We start from the raw sequence: 20,991 nt of genomic DNA, 5'->3' as shown, positions 1-20,991 counted from the left end.
GGGAAGAATAAAGGAGTAACAGTATTTCAGACTGCAGCATTTCATCATCTGGGAGCTCAGCTGAGGGAGGGCTCCACAAAAACAATGAAGGACCCTGGTCAGGAACCCAAACAATGGTGCTGCAGATCAGAGCTGACACATCACCCCCAGAGCAAACCCCCAGACATGGCAGGGGCTGTGCAGGGTCACCCCCTGGATCAGCCCTGGGGAGTCACATCCTGCCCTGCAGGAACTACAGCTCCCAGTTTATTTCCCAGTTAGAGCTGGAAGAACAGAACTGGTGCCCAGATCAGGTCCCAGTTACCAAATCAAACACTTCTTTAAACCCTTCCAAACCTTGGGTTCTCCACACTTCAACCACATGAACCTGAAAACCCTTTCACCACCTGCACCCCCACACAGAGCCAGGATGGAAATGGCTTTTTGCAAACTCCTCCTATTGCCCACGAGGTGTTTTATAAGGTGTGACAGCAAAGCAGGGATCCCAGAGCAGCCCCAGAGCCAGGGGAGGGAGGGACGTGCTGCCTTTCCCACAGGAGGTTCCTTACTTTGAGCAGCTTCATCAGCCCTTCCAGCTGCACCATCAGTTCTCTTCTGCTCTCCTGAAGTGCTGACATCCTCTGCTCCAGCTCATCCTTCCTCTGCCTGTTCAGGTCACATGGAAGAAAGAGGCAGAAAACAAACAAACTTGGGGTATTTCAAACCAGCCCAGGGAGCTCACCCTGTAACGGGGTCTGTGGTTCCCACCATTCCCCTGCTCCCCATCTGAAAACCCAGAGCAAGGCCCAGCACAGTGCCCATGAACCTGAAGATGACAATACCCTGTTCACTTCAAACCCAGAGACGTGTCCTCAGCCCCTGGCCCAGGGGAGCCCTTCTCAGGGCACTGCATTTGGAGGAGAAAACCCACTTTTTTCTTCCTTTTAAGGCCCCGAGTTGTCAGAGCCTGGCATCCTGTGGAGTGCTCAGACAAGCCAGGGTGAACCATGGGAGGAAAGACAGAGAGGGGGGGAAAAGAAGAGGAGGACAGGCTGCAGATGTCTGGGGAGGAAGAGCTGTGCCTGCCTGGAGGAGACTCAGCAGAGCTATTTCTGTGCCGGGACACGCTCGCTGCGCCAGCACCAGGTAACAACAGCGGCAGATAAGGAGTGACCTTCCCTTTCCTTGGCAGCTGAAAACCTGCCTGGGAGCTATTTGAGGAAATATGACTGTGTGGTTTGATTTCAGACTCCAAAAAAGAAAGCAGTGACTAATAGAAGGAGCAGCTCAAAGACGGACGTCAGTGGAGGTTCCGTGTCCCGGGCGATTCAAGAGATGCCAGGACCCACAAAGCCCAGTCACAGGTGATGAGACAAAACCCTGGGGAAAAGCAGGTTAAAAAGGCTCCTTCATTCGTCCACAGTTATTTTTGTGGACACCAGAATGTCTTAATCCCAAGTTAAAGCATCACCTATTACAGACTGAACCTCTGTCTCCGATGGGATCTGTGTTCTCACGCGACTCACTCTGGATAAATCATTCTGGGGGTTTCAGGAACAGACCAGTTCTTTAAAGGACAGAACACTGTGAAATATTAACCACCCTGGATGCTTCTTTCAACATCTTCTTGTATTTTGAGGACTGTGGTTATTAAACTAAGCAGCCTTCCAGAATGTGAAGGAAGCTGGAGAGGGGCTGGAGGATCCCCAGGAACTGCAGGGACAGGACAAGGGGCAATGGCTTTCCATGCCAGGGGGTTAGATGGGATATTGGAAGGAATTCTTGGCTGGGAGGGTGGGGAGGCCCTGGCACAGGCTGCCCAGAGAAGCTGTGGCTGCCCCTGGATCCCTGGAAGTGTCCAAGGCCAGGTTGGATGGGGCTTGGAGCCACCTGGGCTGGTGGGAGGTGTCCCTGCCCATGGCAGGAGGTGGAATGGGATGAGCTTTAAGGTCCTTCCCAGCCCAAAGCATCCTGTGATTCACTGTTCCTGTGGTGGTGCAGGCAGGAGAAGGCAGGGACACCTGCACTGCAAGGCAGGGATCCACAAGGACAGGGATCCATCCTCCTCCTCCAAGGAGGCCCTGCCAGCAGTGCTGGAGCTGACTCATCCCAGGGGCTGGGCCAGGCTGGGCTGCAGATTTTTAGACCTGGGACACATTGACTTTTTTCCATGGATTATCATCCTCCTGCTTTCCCAGCCTGAACTGGAGCAGAGTTTGTTAATGAGGGAGGGCTGGGGGCAGGAAAGCTGATGCTGCTTGTACATGGGAGGCTACGTGTGAGATCCTACAGGGAGTGAATCCCAGGATCACTGAGGTTGGAAAAGCCCTCCCAGCCCAGGGATCCCCCTGTGCCCCATCCCCACCCTGTCCCCAGCCCAGAGCACTGAGTGCCACGGCCAGGCCTTCCTGGGACACCTCCAGGGCTGGGCACTCCAAACCTCCCTGGGCAGCCCCTGCCAGGGCCTGACCACCCTTTCCAGCAGGAAATTCCTCCTCCTGTCCAACCTGACCCTCCCCTGGCACAGCTGGAGGCCGTTCCCTCTCCTCCTGTCCCTTGTTCCCTGGGAGCAGAGCCCGACTCCCCCCGGCTCCCCCCTCCTGTCAGGGGGTTGCAGAGCCAGAAGGTCCCCCCTGAGCCTCCTTTGCTCCAGGCTGAGCTCCCCCAGCTCCCTCAGCCCCTCCTGCTGCTCCAGCCCCTTCCCAGCTCCCTTCCCTTCCCTGCCCACGCTCCAGCCCCTCCCTGTGTCTCCTGTGTGAGGTCCCAGAGCTGCCCCAGCCCTGGAGGTGCCCCAGCAGTGCCAGCTCGGCCACAGAGGCTTTGGAGGTGGTTCTCCAGCTCTGGCTGTGCCTGGGGGTCTGAACTTGGGGAGTTTCTCTGACTAATCAAATAACCGACATTTGCTCTCAGCTCTGCTCCTTTGGAGAGGAAATGACGAGCAGTTAATGCCATTGCTGCCGGGTTTTCCCATCAGTTTCTTCTTTGCAAACACTTTTCTAAACTAAACAAACAGAATCCGTACCAAGAAACGTTTTTATTTACTTCTAAGGCCCCTCAGAAGCCCAGCTGCTGACACAGCCCTCAGAACTCAGCACCCTCAATGCCCCTGCCAGGCTGCCCAGGGCTGCTGCTCCCAGTGCTCCCAGTGCCCCCAGCCCTGCCCAGCCCAGACCCCCCAACACCTCGCAGGGGTTGTTTTTACCGTAGCAGCCTGAGCTCAGCCAGCAGGGTCGGGTTCTGCTGGGCCTTCTCGGGGGTGGGCTGAGAGGCCTGCTCGTGTTCCAGCCGCAGCCGCTGGATCTCCTGGAGGATCTCCCTGTGGGAACGACAGAGGGGAGGCAAAAGGAGGGGACAGTCACTCTCTGCACTGCTCCCAAACAGCTTTCACAGCCCCTGGAGCACTTTCTGCCAGTCCCAGCCCAGGCACAGCAGTTTGGTTCATGTGGGGCTGGCACAGACCCACACCAGGAGGGGTGAGTTGGTGCAGACGTAGGAACTGCTGCAAAAGACAGAACATTTATTACTTAATAAGTGTGAAATCACTCATTGCAGTGCCTTTCCAAACCCTTTCACACGGAATGGGCTCAGAGACTGTTCCAAGAGGACAAAAGTTCCATCTTCAGCACAACCTGCCCGGCAGGTGCTGCAGGAAGGGCCCTGGGGCAGGACCTGCCAGCTCTGCTGAGCTCCTTCTCCCCTTCCCAAGGGCTCTGGGGATAACAGAGCTCATTGGAACAGAGGCAAACCCTCCAGTGTCCCCAGGGGAAGGGGACCTGCACAGCCAGAGGGGAGGGAATGTCACAGCCAAGGGCCCCTCACTGCAGTGGGAATGAAACCCCCCTGGAGTGGAGACTGTTGTCAGCTCCAGGTCTCTGTGGAACTGCTGAGCTGCTCTCCTGGCAGGGCTTCACAGCACTGATTGAGATCTCCCTTATCTGGGATCTCCAGGAGTCATTTCAAATACCTGCAAGGTCTCTTGGTGCAGCACTGAAGCCCTGGCAGTGCCAGGACTGAGCTGCTCCTGCTCTCCAGGAACTGATTCCCCTCCAACCCCCCCCCCGAGCAGGGTTTTACCCCAGTGTGCTGGGGGTGCCCTGGCACAGGGCTGTGCAGGCAGCTGGATCACAGGGAGACCTGAGCACAGGCACAAGGACAGCCTGGAGAGGCTCCACAGGTGACCCTCTGGAGCAAGAAGGATCCCATGGTTTGGGTTGGAAGGGACCTTAAAGCTCATCCCGTTCCACCCCTGCCATGGGCAGGGACACCTCCCACCAGCCCAGGTTGCTCCAAGCCCTGTCCAACCTGGCCTTGGACACTTCCAGGGATCCAGGAGCAGCCACAGTTTCTCTGGGCAACCTGTGCCAGGGCCTCCCCACCCTCCCAGAATGGAATTCCTTCCCAGTCTCCCATCTCTCCCTGCCCTCTGGCAGTGGGAAGCCATTCCCTGTGTCCTGGCCCTCCAGGCCTTGTCCCCAGTCCCTCTCCAGCTCTCCTGGAGCCCCTTTAGGCTCTGGAAGGGGCTCCAAGGTCTCCCTGGATCCTTCCCTTCCCCAGCTGAGCACCCCCAGCTCTCCCAGCCTGGCTCCAGAGCAGAGGGGCTCCAGCCCTGGCAGCATCTCCGCGGCCTCCTCTGGACTCTCTGCAGCAGCTCCACGTCCTTGTGCTGCTGTTGCCCAGGGCTGGAGGCAGCTCTGCAGGGGGGTCTCAGCTGAGGGGGTAGAGGGGCAGATCCCCCCTGCCCTGCTGCCCACCATCCCTCTGGGATCAGAGCCCCCACCCCGAGCTGTTCTGGGTCTGCAGACAAGAGAGAAATGGGCTCTGGATGCTCAGTGCTGGGCAAGATGATTCTAAGAAGATTAGTGGAGATCAACCCACTTCCTGGGGAACAGGGGCAGGGCAGCCCCTCCACAATGCTAATTAACTGATTTAATGACTAACTAATCAGTTAACGAGGCAGCTCCGCCTTTAACAAAAGATCGGGGTAAACAACCTGGTTAATGTAACACAGAGGGTTCCAACCAGCAGAGCCCGGGGGTGGCTCCCGACCCAGAACGGCTCAGAGCCCGTTTGTACCTGTTCTTGTTCTCCAGCTCCGCTATCAGCTGCCGCTGCTGCTTGTTGGCATCGAAGCTGAATCCCAGGTCCGAGGGCGGGCGGGGCTGGGGGAGAACACAGAGGTCACACCGAGCACTCCCTGCCCCAAAGGGGCTGGGGCAGGGTCTGCATCCAGCCCCAGAATGTCCCAGAATGTCCCAGAATGTCCCAGCCCTGGGGGAGAACACAGAGGTCACACCGAGCACTCCCTGCCTGTCAGGGGCTGTGGCAGGGTCTGCATCCAGCCCCAGAATGTCCCAGAATGTCCCAGCCCTGGGGGAGAACACAGAGGTCACACCGAGCACTCCCTGCCCCAAAGGGGCTGGGGCAGGGTCTGTATCCAGCCCCAGAATGTCCCAGAATGTCCCAGCCCTGGGGGAGAACACAGAGGTCACACCGAGCACTCCCTGCCCCAAAGGGGCTGTGGCAGGGTCTGCATCCAGCCCCAGAATGTCCCAGAATGTCCCAGCCCTGGGGGAGAACACAGAGGTCACACCGAGCACTCCCTGCCCCAAAGGGGCTGGGGCAGAGGTCTGCATCCAGCCCCAGAACTCCCGGGCTGTCCCAGCCCCAGAACTCCCGGGCTGCCCCAGCCCTGGGACACAGCGAGGGGGGCTGCTGGTGGCCCAGCCTGAGCCCAGGGTGGGGCTGCTCCTGCTGCCTCATCCCCACTATCCAGGAACAGGGTTTGCTGTATTTTTTAGGTCTTGTTTAGAAAACAAGCCCCCACACCTCCCAGTGCCTACAGCACCCAAAGGATCTTCCCAGGAACAACCCCAGCCATTCCTTTTCTCATGAAGTGCCCTGGTGAAACACTGACCCTGCCACGTGTCAGTCAGTGAAGAGCAGCTGGAGTGACCCCCTCCAGGACAGTCTGGAATGACCAACAGCTCAGTCTGGGACCCAGAGCCCTGCTGGACACCCCCCATGCTGACAACAGGCACGTTCTGCACCCCCTGGTTCAGCTCTCAGAGCTCCATCAGTGCTCAGGAACAGCTCCACAGAAACATCTCCCCAGGGAGCTCTTCCCACAGCTGATCCTGACTCCTTGTGCTCTCCAGAGGTCCCAGCTCTCCCCCTTCCCAGCCCATCCCCTTGCAGTGACTCTGGGGTCAAATGAAGCCTCTCAGTGCATCCAGCTGCAATAATTCCATGTCAAATAAACCTGAACCCAGCCCCCCATCTCATGCCATGTTAGGTGGGACCCCCAGACTGCCCACACTGCCCTTGGCACCCCTTGGCACCACGAAGGCCAGGAAACACCATCCATGGAAAGGAACAATGTTCACAGGCATTAAATTTAAACATGGTCATTGCCTCTGGAAACATGGAAAGTTTACATCACTGCCCTGTCCCTGGAAGTGTCCCAGGCCAGGCTGGACAGGGCTTGGAGTGAGCTGGGATGGGGAAGGTGTCCCTGCCCGTGGCAGGGCGTGGGATGAGGTAAAGTGTGAGGTGACACCATCGTGGGCTTCACGTGCCAGCCTGCACTTTTTTCAGTGAGTGAGCTCCTCTGGAACCCGTGGAATCATGTTGGAAAAATCCAGTCCCACCTTTCTCCCAGCACTGCCCAGGCCTCCCCTGACCCACATCCCCAGGGCTTTTAAATCCCTGCAGGGATGGGACCCCCCCTGCCCTGGGCAGCTGTGCCAGGGCTGCACTGACTGCACTCCCTGCTCTCACTCCTGCCCAGCCTGTTATCAACACCAGATTCTCACTGTCACCACGCTGGAACAGTCTGGGGGGGTGGGATTGTGATGGCAAATTCCATCCTCCTCGTAACCCCGGGCACAGAATCCATCCCCACATCTGCACGTGGCTGTTTATCCCCAGGGCAGGGACCTGCCCTCCCTGGGAAAGTCGTGTGTGGTTTTCAAAACCTCTGCCCTCAGAAGAAATAAACCCAACCCAACCCCTTCATTTCCTAGTCAGCACTGCTGTGTCTGCTCTCCATCTCCCCAGGCAGGTCTGAATGACTCGTGTCTGCCAGATTTATGGCTGTAATTCCATGCTTTAAAAGCCCACAGGTTGAGCTCCTGCCTGCTCAGCAGCTCTGAGCTCCAGGGAATATCCCTTTGCTACTCCACTCTTACCAGGGCTTTCTACTACAGAGTGCAAAGACCTGCTGGGAGCCAACAGTGTAAGTCAAAATTACTGAAAAAAACCCCAAACCAAAACCAACAACTCAACTTCTGCTGAAGCCTCAACAGCTCTCAGATCATCCAAGTGGCAAGGGCCCATCTTCCCTCAGCAAGAAAATCCATGTGATGGTCGTAAAATCTACTCAGAATCCTTCCCATCACACAGGACCAGGGGAACCTGGGTTTCACTGCAATTGTAGTTTCCCTGTGAACTGGCCATTAATCCAGGGAGTGAGCCATGCTGGAACTGCAGGTCAGGGATCAAAGAGGATCTCCAGCTGGAAGGGATCCATAGGGATCATCCACCTCCCTGCTGGAGTGGGATTTGCTGCCAGGAGCATTCAGAGCTCACCTACACCATCCTTGTTTGGGGGGAGAGAAGGGGGTGTTCAAACAAGCCCCCAGAGCCAGGTTGGCAGCCACTGTGCTTCCCATCACCACCATTTGGAAGAAACTGTGAAAGAACAGCAAAGTCTGAGTCTCCTGAGCATCAGATCCCGGGTTCCTTGGTGCAAGGACCTCACAGTGTCATGGAAAGTCTGAGCCAGCACTTCAGCTGCCCATCACTGTGGTGCCACAGGGTTCTTGGTGACCAACAGGCAAGGGAGGGGAACCAAATGGCAAAAATGGTTCATTTAGCTGGTTTATCAAGGAGAAGAAGAAATGATCCAAGAACCAAGCTGCAGATTTATCTGTCAGGAAAAGAACGGTTTACTCATCCTTTTATTTAAAAATGATGCATTAAACAATGCCCAACACCTGAAAGAGAAGCTCCACGAAGGGAATATTCTGTTATTTAGGCTGTGGGCAGCTTTCAGGAGATGAGATGATCACAGGCTTTTAGCAGTGCCTGATGCTGAGGGAAGAGCAAACCACGGAGTTTTCAAAAAAAGAGCAACGTGGGCAAGAACAACCTAATTATCGTAACTCATCCACATAACTCAACCTAATTACCCACTCAGCCAGAACTGAGCATTGGCTTGTGTTTGTGAGGTGCCAGTGCCTGCCCCCACAGCTGCACAGCCCAGCACAGGGGGCTGAGCTCTGCCCCTGCCAGGGGGGTCACTGCCCACCCAACATATATATATATATATACATATATTCACCCAAAACACAGGTGATCCTTCCTTCTCTGGGGGTGCAGCCACCTCACCTGCAGGATTACCTGCATTCAAGGGGTCAGGCAGCACTGAGGTGGGACCTGCCATGGATGTGGATTTTGTGGGGGAAAGCAGCCAAGGGGGATGCAGGAGACCTGCTCCAGTCCCCGATTTCACCACCAAGATGATGCTGGGCAGGAAGCAGCAGGTTACTCCTCACCTGGGGCTGACAGTCTGGGCAGAGCAGCAGAGGGAGACACAGGGATGAAGCTGTGATGCTGAAAGCTGTGATTTAATTGAAGTTTGGGCTGTTCTCTGCTGATGCCCTCACTCCATCCCTCTCCTCACCTGCTGCCTCTCCTGCTCTGTGCTCAGTGGAGCTGTTTGGGGTCACGGCTCTGCCAGCAGCAGATGGGCAGGGCCAGCCCTGCCCTGAGCACTCAGATTCAATAAAAGGGATGTTTTGTCTGTAGAGTGGCTCAGGGGGAACAAGAGCAGCTCAGTCAGAGCTCTCTGAGTGGACACAGACCCCCCTGCCATGCCCTGCTCGTGCAGCACTGCTGCCCCTGGCACCGAGGCTTCCTCCTCCCCTCTCCTTCCTCCTCCCCAGCTACTGCCCCTCTTCAACAACAGACAGACCTGGATTTCAGGAATGAACCCTCAGATCTGCCTCAAATTATTCTGTCCCAGTCAGACACTGAGCTTTTCCCCCAAACATGTTAACGGGGGTGTTTGCACTCGTGTGGTGAGTGATGTTCACCCCAGAACAGCCCTGCAGAGACACCTCCAACCTGGAGAAACAGCACAAAGGGGTGGGCTGGCTCAGACCCACGGCCACACTGCCCCATGGACAATTCCCAGTGACCACACTGTCCCATGGACGATTCCCAGTGACCACACTGCCCCATGGACAATTCCCAGTGACCACACTGTCCCATGGACAATTCCCAGTGATCACACTGTCCCATGGACAATTCCCAGTGACCACACTGTCCCATGGACAATTCCCAGTGATCACACTGTCCCATGGACAATTCCCAGTGATCACACTGTCCCATGGACAATTCCCAGTGTCCACACTGCCCCATGGACAATTCCCAGTGTCCACTCAGATGACTTCAAAGGAAGGAGTCAGAATCTTTGCACCAGGCTGCTGGGGCATGAACAGTCTGTCCCTGGGACCCTCTGCATCTCCCTCAGTTAGAGCATGTCAGCAAATCAAGCACATCCCATCTGCCAGGCAGGGCTGGAGAGGACAGCAAGCCATAATTCCATTCCCATCAGCCTCTCCCAGGTGTTCCCAGCAGATACTGCTCCACCTCGCTTTCAGAGTCTCCCCTGACAAATATTCCATAAATCCCTTATGGTGCCTTTTTTTTTTTTCCCCTCCATTTTTCACTTCCATTGAGGTCCAGATTCTCAGTAAGATCCAGGTGGGAAGGAAGCTCTGGAGGTTTCCATCCAGGTCCATTCACAGGTCACTCGAGTCCTTCTCGCTGAGCTCTGGACATCTCCAGAGAGGGAGCTCCCAGTTCTCCTCTGTCCAGCCTCTTGGACCACAGTTTTTGACCATTATCGTGGAGACCAAAGATTTTCTTAACATCCCGCTGGAATTCCCTCTCTTGCAGCCTCTGTTGCCTGCTGTCCCTTCCCTGAGGGCTCTGTGCTGGGGAGACCTTGGCTGTGTGAGGGGTTGCCCTGATGACAGGGCCACGTCTGGCTCTTCAGGGAGGCTTCAGGCAGCACCAAGGCCCTCCTTTGCTTTCTCCTCTCCACCTCCAAAGCTGACTCAGCCTCACCCCTGTGTGCTGTGACCAGGATCAGCCCTGGGCTCTGCCCAACCTCGCTGGGGTTCCTCCAGCCTGGCAAGGTCTCTCCAGTCACTGCCAGACAGCTCCAGTGACACCCCAAGTTATGTGTTACCTGTTTTCCAAAGCAGCTTGGAATGGTTTGGGTGGGAAGGGACCTTAAATGAATCCAGTGCCACCCCCTGCCACGGGCAGGGACACCTCCCACCAGCCCAGGTTGCTCCAAGCCCCGTCCAACCTGGCCTGGGACACTTCCAGGGATCCAGGGGCAGCCACAGCTTCTCTGGGCAACCTGTGCCAGGGCCTCCCCACCCTCACAGCCAGGAATTCCTTCCCAATATCCAATACTCAACGAGCATCTTTCTCCTACTGCATTTCCAAGATGTTTATTCCATTGGGGTTTTCATCTGATGTTCCCCATTTTAAGTCCTCGTGGAAAGAAAAAATTGCTCTTTTTTTTTTGTTTGTTTGTTTTGTATTTCCCAGCCTCTCCTTCACTCCTGTCTCTCTCTCTGTGTTAATGTTGCAAGAAGAATATTGAATAAAACCCATGATTTTGGCTCAAACATCTCAAACATCTCAGCTGTTTCATGTCCCAGACGTGTCCCCGTGGACGTGGCACGTTGTCCCCACGGACACGGACACGTCCCACTGTCCCAGGGCTCAGGGGGATGTTCCCCCACCGAGCTGCAGTGGCCAGCTTGGACAAGGAAGGAGGGTTTCCATTGGTGAGGAATAATGAGAAGCTGCCATGAAGCAAAGCCCTTTCAACTTGGGTTCCTTCAGGACATAAAAAAGAAATCCATCCATCTCAGCTGATTGGCATTTCTGGACTGGGGATAAACAGTGGAGCCAGTAAATAACTTCAGATTCCTCTGGCCAAGCTCTGGTTGCAATGGAAACCCACTGTTGTTGCTCTTTCATCCCTTCCCTGTCCCACGTCAGTCCCTGGCACTGCTCTGACATCTGCCCTTCCAGGGGGCTCACGGGGGTGCAAAGAAAGCAGGGATTTGTCACAGGACTCTGAAAAGCCTCAGCAAACTCAAAATGCTGCTCTGTACACCCAAATAATTGCTGCAGGTTTTGACCCCTCCCAGAACTGAAACGGGCACGGGAGCAGGCCCAGGTGATTCACAGGTTTTTAAAGCACCAGGTTCTCTCAGAACTGGTTGGTGACTCTTTTGGTTTTCGTAACACTTTGTTTCCACCAGAAAAAGTCAAGTCATGAGTAAGAACTGTTCCACCACCTTCCAGCGTGACAGTGATTCAGCACTTACTGTCTCATTAAACAACCTGAATTTTACATGGCTGCATGGAAATTTCCTCCTTTTTCCATCCAAACCTGAAACTGGGCACTTTATCACTTTAATATTTTAACATGACCACGGTCCTGCTGAACAGGATGGCTTGGGATGTGCAACCCCACCCTTTGACAGAGGTGCTGGGAACTGCCACTTAAAAACGTTCAAAAAGCACAATTCTGCTTTTATTAAAGTTTTACAGAACTGTCTGCTCCCATCCCTCTGCCAGAGGTGGGCTATGAGCTGAACACACACCGAAGGAATTCAGGAATGCGGGAGATGGTTCCTGCAAACTCTGCTCTCCTTCCCTGGGGATAAATAACCTCCCCATCCAGGTAGCCTGAAAATATTCCAGGGAATTTCAGTGAATTCTTATTGTTGTCCTGTAGCAGTTCTTCTGTCGGGGCAGGATTTGTTTTTACCCATTTACAACGTGTTGGGTGTTTCCCTTTCCCATGAGAAGAAACCGGGGATGCAGAAACCCCCTTCCTTTGTCTCCCAGGCCCCTTCCCTCTGGAATAAACACCTCCCACTAACGTTGATTTGTTTTCCTCAGCTCTCTACACATTTATCTCCTCTCTGGGCTAAGCAGGACTAATCTGCTTATTCCCTCAGCTCCCCTGACCTCGTTCCTTTGGGATCATCCGCGCTCCCGTCCCCCATTCCCTTCCCTGCTCCTGGATCCCTGCTGGAACAGGGAACTGTGCTGCTGGACAAACCACCCCCGACTGTTTGGTGCAGGGGTGGGAACCCAGCTCCCCATCCTGCCCATCCCATCCCATCCCACCCCAGAGCCCCCCTGCCCCGGGTGACTTACGGCGCTGGCGGCCTCGGCGGCGAGTCGCGCGGCGTACCTGGCGATCAGCCGGTGCTCCTCGTCCAGCCGGCCCGGGCTGTCCAGGACACTGCAAGGACCAACAGAGCCATCAGTGCCTCGCTGGGGCAGGGAGGGGAGGACACAGTGTCAGAGCAAAGAGCCAGTGACAGCAGAGGGAGAGAGTCCCACTGGAAACGATCCGTGATTCCCTTTTCCGTCCCGCTCCCGTGGCAGGGAAATGCTCCCTGGGCTTCCTGGGGAGCAGGGTTTGCTCCAGGACTCACAGAGTCCAGTCTGGGATGTGTTAAAAGGACTTGGTCTAGGCACAGGTTTGATTTGTTTCTGGGGAGCTTGTCTGCAGACCCTTTTGGTTACTCAAGGTGGACAGGGGCCAGTAGCCCAGCGATGGAGGAGGAAAGCCTTCTCCTGCAGGGATGGAGGAGGAAAGCCTTCTCCTCCAGGGATGGAGGAGGAAAGCCTTCTCCTGCAGGGATGGAGGAGGAAAGCCTTCTCCTCCATGGATGGAGGAGGAAAGCCTTCTCCTGCAGGGATGGAGGAGGAAAGCCTTCTCCTGCAGGGATGGAGGATCATCCGTGTCCCAGCCAGGATGATTTCCATGAGGAAGAGTGGGGAGGACTGTGCTGACCTGAGAAGGACCTTCTGGCACTGAACAGCATCGACCCAAATGCAAACAGCACTTTGCAAGTCAGCCTGACCCACACCTGACTCACACCTGGCTTACACACACCTTACAACACCCCTTTACAAAGGGGGGCAGTTTAAGATCTGGTCCTTCACAGCTCAGCTCCAGAGGGTGACACAGCTCCAGCTGGCTCCTATTGCCAGGCTGGACAGGGCTTGGAGCACCCTGGGCTGGTGGGAGGTGTCCCTGCCCATGGCAGGGGGTGGCACTGGACGGGCTTGAAGGTCCCTTCCCACCCAAACCACTCCAGGATTCCCTGGATGCCTCACCCAGGCTGCAGCTGCCTGGGAAATGCTGCTGAAATAGGTGTTAAGAGCCATTTCCAATAGTCCTCAGCAGTGCCAGCACCCTGAGGGGACAGAGAAAGGGACAGGGAGGTTTGAGACAGGGAAAGCAGAGACAGCTGAGGAGACAGATCCGGGGTGGGAAGGAAAGGCAGCACCTGGATCTGTCCCATGTCCCACATGAGCTCTGTGTCCCTGGGCATGTTCACCACTAACAGATTAACCCAGGCTGGGAACAGGCAGTGCCCCCAGTGCTGAGGCAGCTCCTGCTGCTCCCAAACAATTCTCTTTGTTAACTCTAAACACACTGGGGAACAAAGGCTGACTTTTGGGTTGTATTAACTGAAAGCAGCCAATGCTGGGATCTGTTCCCAGCTGCATTTGGTGCCACAAGGAACCAGGAGGGGAATCACAAATGAAAGGGCAGCTTTTTAAATCAACATCCAACCGCTGGATTTGGGAGCTGCTGGTTATCCCAGTGCTGTGCAGAGATCCCTCATCCAAAGGGAACCCCTGGAGCAGTGACAGGAACCAAGCTGTTGTTAACTGCAACCACCAGGATTAGTGTGGGAACGAGGAATGTGCTTCCAGTGGCCACACAGCCCTCCCAGTGCCAGCCCTGAGGTTCCAGGTGGGATCCAGGGACAGCCCAGGGCGGGTCCTGAGGGTGCTCCAGGGAAATTTGGGGTCACCAGCACCACAGAGAGCAGCAGGTGAAACCAGACACAGCCCTGGGGCACCACAAAAGCCACTCCCGGCCCACATCCCCACCCCAGAAGACAATTCACATTTCTTCAAGTTTAATTTCAAGGATTTGTGTCTCCTTGAACCAGATTTACGCTGTGATGGTTATTTAAGGATGCAGATTTCTTTTCACTAACACCCAATTTAAGAACCTGAGGTCTTTGAAGACTCTGAAGTTCGCCAGGAGATGGTTTTGGTTCACCAGGTGATGTGTTTGGTTCACCAGGTGATGTGTTTGGTTCACCAGGTGATGTTTTTGGTTCACCAGGTGATGTTTTTGGTTTGCCAGGTGCTGTGTTTGGTTTGCCAGGAGATGTTTTTTGTTTGCCAGGTGATGTTTTTGGTTCACCAGGTGCTGTGTTTGGTTCACCAGGTGATGTTTTTGGTCTGCCAGGTGCTGTGTTTGGGCTGGCACAGGGCCCTGGGCTGGGTTTAACAGTCCAGTGAACAGAGCTGGGTCTGTGAGGAGCACAAACTGCACAAACTGGATCCAGGCCTGGAGACATCCAACTGCCCAGAGCAAAGGAAGGAGCTGGAAAAAGGGGAGTTAAACCAGGGGGAAAACAGATTTAAGAGAAGAAAACCAGAGCCTTTACATGAGGCTTGAGGAGCTTCACAGGCACCTTCACCACTAATTTATTGTCCCATATATTTTTTGGTAAAGGAGAACAATCCTCCCCATCCCACCTTCTGACACAGCTGCTTTTCTTCAGCTTTCCTTGGCAATTTTGTCTGTGCAAGTTTTCTCCTGCTTTTATAAGAGACCCTCCCACCCTTTCCATAATCTGGAATCTCCTAATACCTCTCCCAACTCCTGGAACCACAACCTCTTGTCTAAGTGAATGACAAAAGAGTTATTGATAATTTCTTGCTTTTGTGAAAAAAAAAAACAAACCAAAAAACCTGTAATTTATGAAAAAAGAACAATCCTTTTGTGTTTGCTTTTAGAAATATTTTACAGATGATGAGGAAGGGGAGTTCAAGCCCCGTCCAGCCTGGCCTTGGACACTCCCAGGGATCCAGGGGCAGCCACAGCTTCTCTGGGCAACCTGGGCCAGGGCCTCCCCACCCTCCCAGCCAGGAATTCCTTCCCAATCTCCCATCTGTCCCTGCCCTCTGGCAGTGGAAGCCATTCCCTGTGTCCTGTCCCTCCATGCCTTGTCCCCAGTCCCTCTCCAGCTCTCCTGGAGCCCCTTTAGGCTCTGGAAGGGGCTCCAAGGTCTCCCTGGATCCTTCCCTTCCCCAGCTGAGCCCCCCCAGCTCTCAAGAACAGGAAAGGCAGCAAAGGGCAGGAACAAGCTCAGCTGGGAGGAGGGCACACGAGTGGGAGTTCAGAGGTTTCCACAGCAGCAGAACCTTGGGGAGGTGATAGCACAGAATTCCCTGCCTGGAAAACACTGTCCCAGGTGGTCTGGCCCACTCTGACCACGTTGTGCTCCTGTCACAGCACTTCCCCAGCCAGTCCAGGAGCTCTCCCACTGCATCCCTTGGAGCTGCAGGCTGTGGCTGCAGGAGGGGGACACAGACCAGGGAACAGGATCAGGGAACCCCACAGTGGTTTGGGTGGGAAGGGACCTTCCAGCTCATCCAGTGCCACCCCTGCCATGGGCAGGGACACCTCCCACTGCCAGAGGGCAGGGATGGCTGGGAGATTGGGAAGGAATCCTTGGCTGGGAGGGTGGGCAGGCCCTGGCACAGGTTGGGCAGAGAAGCTGTGGCTGCCCCTGGATCCCTGGGAGTGTCCAAGGCCAGGTTGGATGGGGTTCATGGAAAGAACTGTCAGGCTTTGGCAAGGGGCTGGGAGGGCTTTTCCAACCTGGATGATTCTGGGATTCTGGGATACACAGCATTTCAATCTGCCATACTATCTTCAAGATGCTTTGTAAGCACCTTAAAGAGATGCTCCTTTGTATCTCCACATCCAGTGACTGCAGTAATGGAGGCCAGACTCTGAAATTCCTTGGGTTTCATTGGCTTGTGGAAAATATTTTGGGCTCTCAGCTCCTGCAGGTGAGGGCAGTGATCCACTACCAGGAAAAGCTTGTCTTCCCCAGGAGATCACAAATATGAATTTCTGCAGGACAAAGTGATGAAATAGGGCTCTAAAAATATTATCCACAGGGTGGAAACACGGATAGAGCAAGGAAAATACAGCTCCCAGCTCGCTGAAGCTCCCTTTGCTCCCCAGCCCAGCCCTGGCTCTGCAGAAGCACAAGTTAATGAGGGCCAACAGTGGCCCAGGGAACCCTGGGGCTGTGTCCTGGCATGAAATGGCAGAGCTGCACTCTGGGGGCTTCAGGGGGAAATCCCTCTGCACAGCCAGAGCCATGAAATAGAAATGTGCACAAACACCAAAGCTGAGATAAAAGGAACTGACCCTTCAGAGCATTAACACTGTTTTTGGGGGGAAAGAAACAGCTGCATTGAGGAGGTCATGGGGTGGGGTTGGAAGAGCTTGTTAAGAACAAAGGGTGGGACTGGGGCTGTGTTTGGGGTGGAGGGGAAGGCAGGGAGGAGGAGGAAGAACAGGTACAAGTTCCAGGCCAGGAAAGAAACAAGGGGGAAATCACTTCCCTGCAGGGGGGAGACAAGATTCCGAGTGGCCATGGAGAGGAAAAGTGATGAATTAACCCACTGGGGACGATGTCATTGGGCTCAGGTAAAGGATCCTGGGACAGAGGGGGGGCATGGACAGCAGGGGTGGGCATGGACAGCAGGGGTGGGCATGGACAGCAGGGGTGGGCATGGACAGCAGGGGTGGGGATGGACAGCAGGGGTGGGGATGGACAGCAAGGGAGGGGATGGACAGCAAGGGAGGGGATGGACAGCAGGGGTGGGGATGGACAGCAGGGGTGGGGATGGACAGCAAGGGAGGGGATGGACAGCAGGGGTGGGGATGGACAGCAAGGGTGAGGATGGACAGCAAGGGTGGGGATGGACAGCAGGGGAGGAGATGGACAGCACGGGTGGGGATGGACAGCAAGGGGGGGGATGGACAGAAAGGGAGGGGATGGACAGCACGGGTGGGGATGGACAGCAAGGGGGGGGATGGACAGAAAGGGTGGGCATGGACAGCAGGGGTGGGGATGGACAGCAAGGGGGGGGATGGACAGAAAGGGTGGGCATGGACAGCAGGGGTGGGGATGGACAGAAAGGGAGGGGATGGACAGAAAGGGTGGGCATGGACAGAAAGGGTGGGCATGGACAGCAAGGGAGGGCATGGACAGCAGGGGTGGGGATGGACAGCAAGGGTGGGCATGGACAGCAAGGGTGGGGATGGACAGAAAGGGAGGGGATGGACAGCAGGGGTGGGGATGGACAGAAAGGGAGGGGATGGACAGCAGGGGTGGGGATGGACAGAAAGGGTGGGGATGGACAGCAGGGGTGAGGATGGACAGCAAGGGTGGGGATGGACAGCAAAGGTGGGGATGGACATCAGGCCATCCCTCCCAGGAGATTCCAGGGAACACTGGCCCCGTTTCCCTCCCTTTGCCAACAGGAGCCAAAGGCCTGTGTGTGCCCCTCCTTGGCACTGCCCTGGCACTGCCCTGGCACTGCCCATGCCCCTGGCACTGCCCTGGCACTGCCCATGCCCCTGGCCCTGCCCTGGCCCTGCCCTGCCCCTGGCACTGACCGTGGCCCGCGCTGCAGCCGGCTCACGTAGGTGGCTATCAGGGAGTGCTCGTCGGCCACCGCGCTGGGGGGGTCCGGGCTGGGCTGGGACCTGGGGGGAGGGAGAGGCAGAGAGAGCACAGAGAACACAACGTGAACGGGGAGAGAACAGGGAGCGGGGCGGGAGCGAACGGCGGGGAAACAATCGGGGAAAATCCAAACAAACGGGGGCAAATCCAAACAAACGGGGGCAAATCCAAACAAACGGGGACAGATCCAAACAAACGGGGACAGATCCAAACAAACGGGGACAGATCCAAACAAACGGGGACAAATCCAAACAAACGGGGGCAAATCCAAACAAACGGGGACAGATCCAAACAAACGGGAACAGATCCAAACAAACGGGGACAGATCCAAACAAACGGGGGCAAATCCAAACTAACGGGGACAGATCCAAACTAACGGGGACAGATACAAACAAACGGGGACAGATCCAAACAAACGGGGACAGATCCAAACAAACGGGGACAGATCCAAACAAACGGGGGCAAATCCAAACTAACGGGGGCAAATCCAAACAAACGGGGGCAAATCAAAACTAACGGGGGCAAATCCAAACCAACCAGGGGACTCGGTACAAATGGCCACGTGCTGCCAGGAGTCAGGGGTGGGATACCTTGTGGGGATGGTGGAACCCAGCTCACCCACCTTGTGGGGATGGTGGAACACATCTCAGAGGGATGTCTGGGGACGTTTGGGGAGGTTTAAGCCCTGGAAGGGGCTGCCCAGGGAGGTGGTGGAGTCACCATCCCTGCAGGTGCTCAAGGAACATCCCACAGAATCCCTGAGGCTGGAAAAGCCCTCCCAGCCCATGGATCCCCCCTGTGCCCCATCCCCACCTTGTCCCCAGCCCAGAGCACTGAGTGCCAGGGCCAGGCCTTCCTGGGACACCCCCAGGGCTGGGCACTCCAAACCTCCCTGGGCAGCCCCTGCCAGGGCCTGACCACCCTTTCCATGAACATCCCTTCCTGCAGGCAAACAGCCCCCAAACCCCAAACCACAGTGGCTGCAGCTTCACTCCTGTGTCCAAACCCAGACCTGACAGTGCCCAGGCTCCTTCTCTCACAACACAGACCCACCAGAAAGAAATCTGAGGCAAATGTGACAAAGTGGCGTGGTTGGTGTGGGCAGGGCTGCCCCTGACAGGGCTGGGGACATGATGGGTTTTGCTGCTTGGTTTGAGGACTCATAAAAACAAAGCTGCTGCAGTTTGGGTTATTTCTGTGAACAGGGATCGATTGCAGGGAACCCAGAACTAGAACAAAACGAGCAATAAATAACTATTTGTCTGCACAGCCCATTTAACAGGTGCTGGTTCCTGCTGTGCTCACGATGGCAGGAACTGGGAGAATGGGGCAAAAACCCTGGGAAAATGCAGCAAAATGGTTCTTTTTATGGCCCAGGCACTGCACACAAGGACACAGCACTGCCTTCCCCACCCAAAGGGTGACACAGGGACTCTGCCCCATCCCCTCCCCGGCCCAGGGGAGGAGGAGGAGGATGGCAGGAATCCCTCTGCTGTCCCACCTGGAATGAGGCACCTCCAGAGGGGGGTGAACAGTGCAGATGTGAGACCAAATCATTACCTAAGAGATGGTTCCTGGGCAGATGTCACTATTATTTCAGCATTATTCCATCTGTCATTCCTGCCAGGTATTCCAGCCACTCCTTCCACTTCAGCACCTGCACTTAATTCCTCCCCCACACAAGCCCAGGAAGTTTTTCCTTCAGGAGCCTTTTCTGAAAACGTGGCATTTATTGCTTTCACCACCAACAGACTGAGAACAGGCAAACAAACCCCACATTTTTGGACACACAAACCCTTTTCTTTCCCTGTTATGTGCAGCAACATGTCAGAGGCGCCTGCCAGAAGCAGAGCAAGACCTTATAAAACAGAGGTAAAATGGAATTACTGGCATGGAGCCCTCCAGGCAAGGAGCAGCCTGTGGAACAGGGGGGTTTGTGATGGGGGGACCCAACACGAGCCACCACTCCCAGGAATCCTTAAGCAAGCCACTGGCAGGTGCTGAAAAGCCTCATTTCAGCTGTTTTATGGCAGGCACGTTGCTGCAGCACCACGGGCTCCAAGGCCCTTTCCATTCCAACTCATCCCAAGGGCTCTCCTGCACAGGAAGGGGCCTGGCAGAGGTGATGGGCAGTGGAACAGTGACCCTCAGGACCAGCCTGATGCAGAGCCTGCCCTCTGGAGAGCCCCAGTCCCCCCAGTATGACACTGGGGTGTGACTGTGCCCCGTTCCACCCTGCAGGATGCAGAGCCTGCCCTCTGGAGAACTCCAGTCCCCCCAGTATGACACTGGGGTGTGACTGTGCCCTGTTCCACCCTGCAGGATGCAGAGCCTGCCCTCTGGAGAGCCCCAGTCCCCCCAGTATGACACTGGGGTGTGACTGTGCCCTGGAGAGCCCCAGTCCCCCCAGTATGACACTGGGGTGTGACTGTGCCCTGTTCCACCCTGCAGGACACGGACTGAGCAACGCTGGGAGCTGGTCCCGTGGGATCCCCCCTGCCACGTGCTCCCCAGGGAGGGAAACACCAGTGTTTGCCTTCCCTGACTGCAGCCTTCCCACTGCTGTTGCACCCACACGACAGCAGATCCACCCAGGCCACTTTAAACCTCCTTGGTTTATGCAAATCCCATCTGGGACAGTGTCAGGAGCCCTGTGAGTCAGTCCCTGTTCCAGCAGGGCTCCCCCTCCTTCCCCAGGCCGCCCACCCAGCAGGAATCACCCCACTTCCACTCCCTGGCACCATTTGTTCTCCACAGGGACGTGGCAGCTATTTTTACTCCCCACCCTTCTGCGTGGGCACATCCCATTGTTTTATAACACGTTCAGGAAGCTGAAGGAACCCGTCCCTGGGACCTTCAGGCAGGAATTCCAGCAAAAACCCCACTCCTGACAGAGCCTGGGAAACAGCAACGTGGAACCCTGAGAGCACAGCACCACCCCCTCCCCTTCCCCTGGGCTCTGATCCTGAAAATCCAGGTTATGGCTGCAGGTGGGTGATGGATCAGAGAGCAGGAGCGTGGAACCCCAGACTGGTTTGGGTGGGAAGGGACCTCAAATCCCACCCAATGCCACCCCTGCCATGGGCAGGGACACCTCCCACTATCCCAGGGAATCCAACCTGGCCTTGGACACTCCCAGGGATCCAGGGGCAGCCACAGCTTCTCTGGGAATTCCAGCCCAGCCCCTCCCCACCCTCCCAGCCAGGAATCCCTTCCCAATCTCCCATCTCTCCCTGCCCTCTGGCAGTGGGATCCATTCCCTGTGTCCTGTCCCTCCAGGCCTTGTCCCCAGTCCCTCTCCAGCTCTCCTGGAGCCCCT

At 55.8% G+C, this 20,991-nt stretch overlaps 2 protein-coding genes across 23 annotated transcripts in view; one reads left to right on the top strand and one right to left on the bottom strand.

Moving 5' to 3' along the window:
• Positions 1-20,991, top strand: part of PREB (prolactin regulatory element binding) — a 345,777-nt gene that overhangs the window by 183,739 nt on the left and 141,047 nt on the right. Inside the window, exon 10 of one of the 2 annotated variants that reach the window (XR_010429636.1) lies at positions 20,608-20,620. The exons of the other annotated variant lie outside the window; for it this stretch is intronic. The gene's annotated coding sequence lies outside the window, so the exon portion shown is untranslated. Of the gene's footprint in view, positions 1-20,607; positions 20,621-20,991 lie in introns of those variants that run through there. 2 annotated transcript variants of the gene reach the window in all.
• The window catches only part of DTNB (dystrobrevin beta), a 137,102-nt gene that overhangs the window by 54,957 nt on the left and 61,154 nt on the right, over positions 1-20,991 (bottom strand). For 15 of the 21 annotated variants that reach the window (XR_010429631.1, XR_010429633.1, XR_010429634.1 and 12 more), the window contains 5 exons: positions 17,606-17,695; positions 12,241-12,328; positions 5,053-5,138; positions 3,182-3,295; positions 549-645 (listed from right to left, as the gene is read on the bottom strand). Coding sequence is in view for 16 of the 21 variants with exons in the window: in XM_064651177.1 (XP_064507247.1) it covers positions 549-645; positions 3,182-3,295; positions 5,053-5,138; positions 12,241-12,328; positions 17,606-17,695 (475 nt within the window). In the remaining 5 variants the exon portion in view is untranslated. Of the gene's footprint in view, positions 1-548; positions 646-3,181; positions 3,296-5,052; positions 5,139-12,240; positions 12,329-17,605; positions 17,696-20,991 lie in introns of those variants that run through there. The other 6 variants (XM_064651186.1, XM_064651185.1, XM_064651187.1 and 3 more) reach the window with 4 other exon arrangements.

This window comes from Pseudopipra pipra, chromosome 3, assembly GCF_036250125.1.
Source record: "Pseudopipra pipra isolate bDixPip1 chromosome 3, bDixPip1.hap1, whole genome shotgun sequence".
Taxonomy (NCBI): Eukaryota; Metazoa; Chordata; class Aves; order Passeriformes; family Pipridae; genus Pseudopipra; species Pseudopipra pipra.
This window is presented reverse-complemented; position numbering and strand designations above follow the sequence as displayed.